The sequence below is a fragment of the Rhinoraja longicauda genome, chromosome 16 (genome assembly GCF_053455715.1).
Source record: "Rhinoraja longicauda isolate Sanriku21f chromosome 16, sRhiLon1.1, whole genome shotgun sequence".
Classification (NCBI taxonomy): Eukaryota; Metazoa; Chordata; class Chondrichthyes; order Rajiformes; family Arhynchobatidae; genus Rhinoraja; species Rhinoraja longicauda.
Window position 1 is genome coordinate 17,763,455 of NC_135968.1, and position 10,902 is coordinate 17,774,356.

The window sequence follows — 10,902 nt, forward strand, 5'->3', positions numbered from 1 at the left end:
CTCTGTAACTTGCCCCTTATGTATAGGGAGTGGATGAGAAAGTGGGAGAGTGTGAACAGGTGATGGTTGGTGTGAACTCGATGGGCCGAAGGACCTTTTAACATGCTGTAACGATCAATCAGTCGATCAAATTCAGCCTTGGGATGTAAATTCATTCTGTCATCATACAGAATTGCCTGATGTGAGTGGTGTAACAATGTTTTTCTTTACAGACTCCCAGCCCCCCGTGGCCACAGACCCAGTTAATCACTCTTCTGCAAGCAGCTGTTTGTTCTTTGCCCAAGAATGTAAGTACTTTGTTATTTTGACATGATCTTAATTCCAGTCAATACAAGGTCCTCCTTGGTCTGATCTGATTGCTCAGTGTCCTTTGAACCAACAGCTGGAAAAAGACGCCATTACTGGAGTAACTCAGCGGGTCAAGCAGCATCTCTTTTCAGGAAGGGTCCAACCTAAAACATCACCTTAGTTTAGTTTATTGTCAGGTGTACTGAGGTACAGTGAAAAGCTGGGTTCAGACAACTGAACTGTCCTCTCACCGGCTAGAGAACGGTCCGGACCTCCAATCTACTTCATTGCAGACCTTTAATCTTTAATCAGACTTTATAGGACTTTATCTTGCACTAAGTGTTAAACCCTTTATCCTGCATCTGTACCCTGTGGATGGCTTGATTGTAATCATGTATAGTCTTTCCGCTGACTGGATACGATACGATGAACTTTATTCATCCCCGGAGGGAAATTGGTCTGCCAATAGTCACAACACACAAGGTACACAAAAGCTTGAAATTAAAAGTGAAAACAAAAAGGGAAAGACAAGCGACTGTTGTCTGGCTGCCGTGTGCACGGCGCCACCACCGGAACAAATGAACAAACAAACACAGACTTATCCCCTGGGCAGAGGATTCTAAACTAGAGTGGCCCCCCTCCCCCACACCGGGTCCCCCTTTGTTGTCCCACTGTCCATCACGGCGGTCCCCCCAGGCCGGGTCCCCATTGTCTTCTCCTCCCCCCTCGTGCTCATCCACTACGAGGCCCCTGCTGCCGCACTGCCAGGCCTCGCTGCCCGGCTTCACTGCAGTCCCCTGGGAGGCCTTCGGTCGGCGGCAGTGTGGTTGTTCGGCGGGTGGATCGGGCCCACGCGGCTCCCCGGGACACTGCCACCGCGCAACAAAAGGTTTTTCACTGTACCTCGGTACACATGACAATTACAAGTGTAGATGAGGCATCTTGAACGGCATGGGCAAGTTGGACCGAAAGGCCTTTTCCATGTTGTATGACTGCCGCTGATTATTATTATTGACTCTTTTCTTTGACATCAAGGAGCAGCAGTGGTAAAGTTGCTGCCTTAGTGACAGAGACCCAGGTTTGATCCTGTAAGGTAAGATCTCATTGCTGACTTTGCTGATTAAGTTGCTGAGACTGTGCACCTTGTATATTGTAGGTGGTGGTGCCTCAACAAGAGAGGCTGTTGGCCCAGTTGATGGAGCTGTGTTGTACCAGCAACCACCAGTTCACCTATACCTCTGCTGCCAAATGTGTCGCTGGCCTTATCAACAAGTATCCCGCAGGTGAGATGGAGAGCGTCTGGTCACTAACGTCCTGCCTGATCTCTGATCCAAACCAACCCATGCTGGATGCAAAAAATAGCACTCAATGCTGGAGTAACGCAGCGGGTCAGGCGGCATCTCTGGGGAACATGGATAGGCGATGTTTTGGATCGGGACCTCTCCTTCAGACTGATTGTAGTAGGGTGGACAAAAGAGGTGGGGGCAGGACAAAGCCAAGCAAGTGCAGAAGAGTCCCAGCCTGAAACATCCATGTTCTCCAGAGATGCTGGCTGACCCACTGAGTTCCTCTAGAACTTTGTGTGCAGCTCAAGATTACAGCATATCCAGCTCCTTGTATCTCAACCCCATTCTCCATCCTTGAACCAAGGGCACAATGGAACATGCTTAAGCATAAAAAAAGGCAGAGACACCATCCATTAGAGTCCTAGAGTAATGCAGCATGGAAACAGACCATTTGGCTCAACTTGTCCATGCGATCAGGATGCCCCATTTGCTTGCAATTGGCCCATATCCCTCTAAACCTTTCCTGTCTATGTACCTGTCCCAGTGTCTCTTCAATGCTGTTATAGTGCCTGCCTCAACTACTTCCTCTAGCAGCTCGTTCCATATACTTGTGTGGAAAAGGTTGCCTCTTGGGTTTGTTTTAAATCTTTCCCCTCCCACCTTAAACCTAAAAGGAGGTTTTGGTGTTTGCATGCACATCATCATCATCGTCCCGCAGTCGGTTGTCAGGCTCTGGGTAGCAATGGAGACGGCTAGGGTAAATTGGCTTACTGTATCGTCCATCCTGCAGCAGAGTAAATAAACAGTCCTGTTGATAAAATGGAGAACAGCAGAGAGGCGTGGTTGGTGAAGGTCGGATCGGAGGGATGGGATGGGATGCAGACAAATGTAAGGCAAGAATGTTTTGCCAAGAGGAACTGGTTTTCAGCCTCTCTGTACCATCTATATAGGCTGGCGAAGCTAGGAGCTAAACTCCATGGTTCATTCTCTTGTAGGTGAACAGTTGGACAGTGTCTTGCGAGATGTGTTGAAGAAGATGGACAGTGAGCTACAGAGGAACGGCGGTGACTGCTCTCAGCCGAGCAGCCGGACACGGATTTTCACCTTGTTGCTCTGGGTAAGGGGATTGTACAGAACGTCAATTGTGATAGATATTTCTCTCGACTAAAAGTCTTTCACGACCTTTGGAATACATCAAAATGCCTTGCAACCAAATGGGGCAGCACAGCATCGCTGCTGGTAGATCTGCTACCTCACAGCACCAGAGACCCAGGTCCGATCCTGACCGTGGGTGCTTTAGTTGTTTGAGGAAAAAGGCCCTTCGGCCCACTGATTCCGTGCTGCCCAATGATCACCTCCATATACTAGCACCATCCTACACACTAGGGACAATTTTTGCCATAGCCAATTAATCTACAAACCCGTACGTCTTTGGTGGGAGGAAACCGGAGCGTCTGGAGAAAACCCATGCGGTCACAGGGAAAACATACAAACTTTGTACAGACAGCTCCCGAGGTCAGGACCGAACGCGAGTCTCTGGCACTGTTGGGCATCAACTCTACTGCTGTGCCACCCTGTTTGGTTGCAAAGCATTTTGGTGCATTTCAATGGTTGTGAAAGACTTTTACTGTGTTGTCTGTGCGGAGTTTGCACGTTCTCCCTGTGACAGCGTGGTTTTTCTCCAGGTGCTCCGGTTTCCTCCTACATTCCAAAGACGTGTGGGTTTGTAGGTTGATTGGCCTTGGTAAACTGCCCCTAGTGTGTAGGGAGTAGATGAGAAAGTGGGACAAGAGAGAACGGGCGATTGATGGTCCGCGTGGACTCGGTGGACCAAAGGGCCTGTTTCCGTGCTGTGTCATTCAATCAGGCTTTCGCGAGGTACAATATGGCTTCCATCATGTAATCTATATTCTGGTTTTATTTCCTCAGCTAACTAAATCCCTTGTCCTACGATATCATCCTGTGGCTGCTACACTGACTGATAAGGTAAGTTGGAGTTTCTCCAAGTTGCGTTAGACTAACTCAAGACTTAACATGAAATCTTTATACTGACTTGGAACATAGAACAGTCCAGCACAGGAATGGGCTGTTCGACCCACAATGTCTGTGCTGAACATACTGCCAAGACCAACTCTTATCTGCCTGCACCTGATCTGAATCCCTCCATTCCCTACATATCCATTTCCCTATCCAGAAGTCTCTCAAATGTCACCATCCTATCTGCCTCCACACCCACCCCTGGCAGTGCGTTCCAGGCCCTCACCACCCTCTGTGTGTTTCTGTAAAGACAACCTCACGGACAGTATCCAAGGTCAGGATCGAACCCGGGTCTCTACTGCTGAGAGGCGGCACCTCTAGCAGCTGCACCAGTGTGCTATCCACCTGTGCCTCTTATAACTTTATATACTGCTAACAGGGCTCCTGACTATCTGGAGAAGACAATCAAGATCATAAGGCATAGGAGCAGAATTAAGCCATTTAGCCCATTGTGTCTACTCCACGATTTGATCATGGCTGACCTCTTTTTCCCTCTCAACCCCATTCTCCTGCCTTCTCCCCGTAACCTTTGACACCCGAGTCTATTCAAGAACTTGTCAATCTCCGCTTTAAAAATACCAAGTGACGTGTCCACCGCTGTCTGCAGCAATGAATTCCACAAGTTTGCCACCCCATGGCTAAAGAATCTGTTTATCAATGCCCCAGTTAAAAACACACACCTCCAAATTCAGGGACAGTTTCTTCCCAGCAGTCATCAGGCAACTGAACCATCCTATCACCAACTAGAGAGCGGTCCTCAGCTACCATCTACCTCATTGGAGACCCTCGGGCTATCTTTAATCGGATCTTATTGGACATTATCTTGCACTAAACATTATTCCATTTATCTTGTATTTGTACACCATGCATGGCTTGATTGTAATCATAGACCACAAATGCCAGAGTAACTCAACGACTCGGGCAGCATCTCTGGAGAGAAAGGACAGGTGACATTTCAGTCAGAACCCTTCTTCAGGTCAGAAGAAGGGTTCCAACCCGAAAGGTCACCTATTCGTTTTACCCGTGATGCTGCCCGACCTGCAGAGTCATTCCAGCACTTTGTGTCCATCTTCAGTATAAATCAGCATCTGCAGTTCCTTCCTACAAATCGATTGTAACCGTGCGTAGTCTTTCCACTGACTGGATTGCACGCAACAAAAAGCTTTTCACTGTACCTCGGTACACAGGGCAATAAACAATAAACTAAACTAGACTCTCATAATTGTACCTACTTGTATCACAACTTGACATCTGCGAACCGAGCTGATTGTTGTTTCTCCACCGCCCGGCCCTGCGTGCAGTTGATGGCGCTGCTGGCCGACCCAGAGCTGGGAGCAGAGGCTGCAGACGGGTTCTCCCTGCTGGTCAGCGACTCCGCGGACGTGCTGAATAAGGCCACTCACGCCGACGTGCGCATCATGTACCGACAGCGCTTCTTCACCGAGAACGTCTCCAAACTAGTTCAGGGTTTCCACGCGGCCTGTAAAGGTGAGTGCGCTTGCAGTTTCGCTTTGTCTAAAGACGCAACACGGAAAGGGGCCCTTTGGTCCACCGAGTCCACGCAACCATCGATCACCTGCTCGCACTAGCTCTACACACTCACCTGGGCCATTGGGGACAACTATGAGTTTTAGAGATACAGCACGGAAACAGGCCCTTCGGCCCACCGAATCCGCGCTGACCATCAATCACCTGTACATTTTAAACTTTTGTAACTTTGTCGGTGCCAGACATGTGACAACGCTTGTGTCCTGTCTAGGTGAGATCTGCTGTATGATCTTACCGGGTTGTATGCAAAACTAAGCATTTCACTGTAGCTAGGTACATTTGACAATAAAGTATCATTGAATTACTTCTATCCTACACACTGAGCTGGGCCATTGAGGATGACCTTGAGTTTAAGAGCTGCAGCATGGAAACAGGCCCTTCGGCCCACTGAGTTCACGCTGACCATCGATCAGCTGTTCTCGCTAGTTTTACATTATCCCACTTCCTCATCCAATCCCTACACACTGGGGGCAATTTACAGAGACCCATTAACCTACAAACCCGCACATCTTTGGGATGTGGGAGGAAACCGAAGCCCCCCGAGAAAACCCACTCAATCACAGGGGAAAAGTGCAAGCTCCACACAGACAGCACCCGAGGTCGGGATCAAACCCGCGTCTCTGGCACGGGGAGATGGCGGCTTTACCCGCTGCACCAGTCAGCGTGTGTTTGGAAACATAAGGGAAGGAACAGTATGTTAACATGCACTTGGTTACCCGTCACTGTAAGGTTATCAGTACAAATCAGGTGGTCCACTGTCCTGGAGGCAAGTAGCATTCTTTCCCAGGTTGGAGTGCCCCTTACTGTATCCTGGGTGTCAAAGCAGTGCTGTGAACGTATGTACACAGTGCTCAAGGGAATCTCAATACAAGGTTTTAGTTTCTGAAACTGGAACTTGTTTCTATTCATATTATGAGAGGATGTTGCTATTGCTGTAAAACCAGGATTTATTGGCCTTGTATTTGGAGTGCTGACTGGCACTGCATGAAATGAGCAAAACGCCAAATGCTGGACGAACTCAGCGGGTCAGGTGGCATCTGTAGAGGGAATGGACAGACGTTTCTGGGTCGGAACCCTTCTTCAGACTCACTATAATCAGTCTGAAGAAGACTCCTGACTTGACGTTTCTGCCCATTTCCCTCCACAGATGCTGCATGAGTTCTTCCAGCACCGTGTTTTGCTCAAAAGTCCAGCATCTGCAGCTCCTTGTGTGTCTGCTTTACTGTATGAAATGTGAGTTTGGAGCTGTCACTGCCTGGGTTGGAGGGGCACCAGAAGGTAGTTGAGGCCAGTTCATTGGCTATATTTAAGAGGGAGTTAGATGTGGCCCTTTTTGCTAAAGGGATCAGGGGGTATGGAGAGAAGGCAGGTACAGGCTACTGAGCTGAATGATCAGCCATGATCATATTGAATGGCGGTGCAGGCTTGAAGGGCCGAATGGCCTACTCCTGCACCTATTTTCTATGTTTCTATGTTTCTATGAAACCAATGCCCTGTCTGTGACTAGTGGTCCCCAATAACCATCTCTGAACGCGAGGGCCCTGCTTGGCTCTTGGCACTGGTAAGCTCCAGAGTTGATGCGGACAATCTAATGCTCACGACTGCCTTTGGTGTGTTGCAGATAACAAGTCGAACTACCTGAAGGCGCTCTCCCATGTGTTGAACAGCTTGCCGAAGCAAGTTCTGCTGACACAGCTTCCATCGGTCAGTGCCACGTGGTCTGTCCAAGGCCATGGAGTTCATTGTGCCATCTCCTGTGTGTCTGAGCTGATGTGCTGTTCATCCTGAACTTGAACCTTTTTCCTCTTTCCTCTGATCTTCCACCTCCAGCCCGCAGCCCAGATCATCACGCAAACCAATCCCCTTTTCACAAACTCCATCTGAACTTCATGCTGTCTTAACAAGGCCACCAGCAGAATGAAAGACCAGTCTCACCCCAGTCACTCCCTCTTCTCCCCTCTCCCATCAGGCAAGAGATACAGAAGTTTGAAAATGCACACCTCCAAATTCATGGACAGTTTCCTCAGATCTCGACCCGAAAAGTCACCTGTTCCTTTTCTCCAGAGATGCTGCCTGACCTGCTGTGCTACTCCACCATCTTTTGTCTGTAGTTTTTTTTCCTAGCTGTTATCAGGCAACTGAACCGTCCTCCCGCCAGTAGAGTGCAGTCCTGAGCTCCCATCTGTCTTAGTGGAGACCTTTGAACTATCATTAATCAGACTTTATCTTGCACTAAACGTTAATCCCTTCATCCTGTATCAGCACACTGAACAGCTTGATTGTAATCATGTCTTGTCTTTCCGCCGACTGGATTACACACAACAAAAAAGCTTTTTACTGTACTTCAGTACGGGTGACATTAAACTAAACTTATGTGGGCAAATTGGATGAATGTGAAAGGTTGGGTGTCAGTAGCACAGTGGGTGTCTGCATGTGCCTGTTTGCAAGTACTTGCCTGACTGCCACTGGCCAAGCCCTGTAACATTGGGTCACCTCGGCTGGGTAAATGTGCAATGCTACTTGCGCTGGAGCCTCCGTTTGACGCGTGCTTATCTTTAACCGTTGTTCCTTTCTCCTCAGCTGCTGACGTTGTTGCTGGAGGCCTTGTCCTGCCCAGACCAGGTGGTCCAGTTGTCCACTCTTGGATGCCTGCATCCTCTGCTGCTGGAAGCCCCACACGTTATGGGCTTGCACATAGAGACGCTGGTGAGCAAGCTGCTCCATCTGACCACTAGCCCTGCTATGGTACGTACAGAGAACCGCACCACTCCCACCTGGATCCAATGCTGCTGTTCTTTCCAGCAATGCGGCTGTTCTTTCCTGCATGCTTTCCAAGTTTCTTGCTCATCCCAGCTTTATAGACAATAGACCATAGATGCAGGAGGAGGCCATTCGGCCCTTCAAGCCAGCACTGGCATTCAATGTGATCATGGCTGATCATTCTCAATCAGTACCCCGTTCCTGCCTTCTCCCCATACCCCCTGACTCTGCTATCCTTAAGAGCTCTATCTAGCTCTTGAATGCATTCAGAGAATTGGCCTCCACTGCCTTCTGAGGCAGAGAATTCCACAGATTCACAACTCTCTGACTGAAAAAGTTTTCCCTCATCTCCGTTCTAAATGGCCTACCCCTTATTCTTAAATTGTGGCCCCTTGTTCTGGACTCCCCCAACATTGGGAACATGCTTGCTGCCTCTAAAGTGTCCAACCCCTTAATAATCTTTTATGTTTCGATAAGATCCCCTCTCATCCTTCTAAATTCCATGGTATAAAAGCCTAGTCGCTCCAGTCTTTCAACATCTTTACGTAGCATTGTAAGTCTGGGATCCCTTCTGGGGCTAAGGCCAAAATCTCACATTCACAGTTACTTCCAGGCCATCTTTAGACTGTGTGGTGATTTGACCTATCTGAATTATTTTACTATATAATAATATTGTCTTGAAACCAAGATTTGTAGATGCTTGTTTGCAAAAAAGGCACAACGTGCTGGAGTAACTCAGTGGGTTAGGCAGCATTTCAGGAGAACATGGATAGGTGACCTTTCGAGTCGGGACTCTTGTATCTATCCATGTTCTCCATAGATGCTGCCTGACCCGCTAAGTTACTCCATCACTTTGTATCTTTAAAAAAAAAATGTTGCCTAGAACACTGTAGAGCTGTTGCCAAATAGGGGCATGCTGGTCTGGATAAAACTGCAATGACTTCGTTTCTGGACTAAAGTTGGACTAAGTGAACGGGGAGTGGATTAAAGCCCTACATGTATTTTCAATTGTCTGTGTTGGGGAGACCTTTTAACCCTTCCAAATCTTGCTCTCTGAATCTAGCATAAATCTTTTCAGCCCATTACACTGTGCTACAGAGTCATGCAGCACGGAAACAGGAGACCCTTCAACACAAATCATCCATACCGACCAAAGTGCCAAACTCAGCTTGTGCCTTTCTGAGTGTCATCGGAAACGGGCCCAAATTGCCCAACATGTCCCACCTGTCTAAGTGTTTCTTGAACATTGCGATCATACCTGCCTCAACTACCTCCTCCAGCAAGTCGTTCCACACACCCACCACTCTTTGTGTAAAAAAAAAAGTTAACCCTCGAGTTATTATTAAATCTTTCCACCTCTTAAAACAGGTTCTCTGGTTCATGATTCCCCTACTCTGGGTAAAAGACTGCATTCATCCTACCTATTCCTTTCATGATTTTGTACACTTCTATACGATCACCTCTCAACCTCCTGTGCTCCAAGGAATTGAGTTGATGATGGTTCTTTGAAAGAGCTCTTCTGTTAATCCTACTTCCTTGGAGCTTTGCAGCTACTTCCCAATTTCCTATTTGCAAATTCCCATTGAATCAAATTCCTCTGCCCTTTGGCAGCAGGATTACAGACCATAGCAACAACATGTCAACCCATCTCCCCCAATCCAGTTTATTCTTGGCAGCTGTCTGGAATCTGCAAAAAAGATTTTATATTTTAACAGTCAGCTAAGCTTTATTTTTTACCTTTATGTTCACTTGTGCTTAATTTTTGTAAGCATCAGAGAAGAGATGGTTTGATGGAGTAACTCAGCGGGTCAGAACCCTTCTTCAGACTGGTTCTGAACCTGGCCCGAAACGTCACCTATTCCTTTTCTCCAGGGATGCTACCTGACCCGCTGAGTTACTCCAGCATCTCGTGCCTATCTTCGGTTAAAAACTGGAATCTGGAGTTCCATCCTAATCGTAGAGATGTGTTGATGTTCGGGATGATATGATGGTCTAGGTGTGGATTGTCTACTCTCTGATGCCGGTCTGTCTCTGTTTTTCTTGCAGAAGGTTCGCATTTCCTCTTTGCAGTGTGTGCATGCACTGACAAAACTGCCCTCACACGTGGTAAGACCTGCATAGTTGTTCACCTCTCACTTCATTCACTAGACCTTGCAATATTGGGGGGCACAGTGGCACAGCGGTAGAGTTGCTACCTTATAGTGCCAGGGACCCAGATTTGATCCTGATTATGGAGTTTGTACGCTCTTCCTGTGACTGTGGGTTTCCTCCAAGTGCTCCAGTTTCCTCCCACATTCCAAAGACGTGCAGGTTTGCAGGTTAATTGATCTCTAAATTGTCCCTAATGTCCAGGAGAGAACGAGTGTAAGGGTGATTGTGGTCAGCGTGGACTCGGTGAGCCGAAGGGCCCGTTTCCACTCTGTATCTCGAAAGGTATAGGTGAACATGTTTCCCACAGCCCTGTACTGCTGGCAGATAGAGCAGGGCCTTGCTTCGCTGCTGTGCTGAAGGCAGCCTTGTACTTAATCTTTGTTCTTCCACCTGCCTTCCTTCTGCAGATTCTGCCCCACAAGCCCCGTGTGATCCAAGCTCTGGCCCAACCCCTGGACGACAAGAAGCGTTTGGTGAGGAGGGAGGCGGTCACCGCGCGGGGAGAGTGGTACGTGTGGAACGGAGGGAGAATAATCCCTCTGCTTATTGTCCTTGAATGTCCAGTCTTTTTACTGCGGTCACAGGTGGTAGGGCAGGATTGGGTACCAAATAGCTGACAGCAAGTTTCCCCCACTGCTCTGTAATGTCCTAGAGGTTATACAGCAGAGAAACAGGCCCTTTGGCCCACCTTGTCCATGCTTAGCATACTGGACTGTCCCATTTTCCTCTATAGGAAGGAACTGCAGATGCTGGTTTATACTGAAGATGGACACAAAATGCTGGAGTACATTATAGACTCTACCCTTCCTGTTGCCAGCCCTGATTTATTTTG

At 48.1% G+C, this 10,902-nt stretch overlaps 1 protein-coding gene across 1 annotated transcript in view; it reads left to right on the forward strand.

Moving 5' to 3' along the window:
• The window catches only part of mms19 (MMS19 homolog, cytosolic iron-sulfur assembly component), a 62,392-nt gene that overhangs the window by 48,767 nt on the left and 2,723 nt on the right, over positions 1-10,902 (forward strand). Inside the window, exons 22-30 of the mRNA XM_078413320.1 lie at positions 213-287; positions 1,445-1,571; positions 2,570-2,691; positions 3,504-3,560; positions 4,913-5,099; positions 6,781-6,863; positions 7,740-7,904; positions 9,966-10,025; positions 10,478-10,578. Coding sequence (XP_078269446.1) covers positions 213-287; positions 1,445-1,571; positions 2,570-2,691; positions 3,504-3,560; positions 4,913-5,099; positions 6,781-6,863; positions 7,740-7,904; positions 9,966-10,025; positions 10,478-10,578 — 977 coding nt within the window. The remainder of the gene's footprint in view (positions 1-212; positions 288-1,444; positions 1,572-2,569; positions 2,692-3,503; positions 3,561-4,912; positions 5,100-6,780; positions 6,864-7,739; positions 7,905-9,965; positions 10,026-10,477; positions 10,579-10,902) is intronic.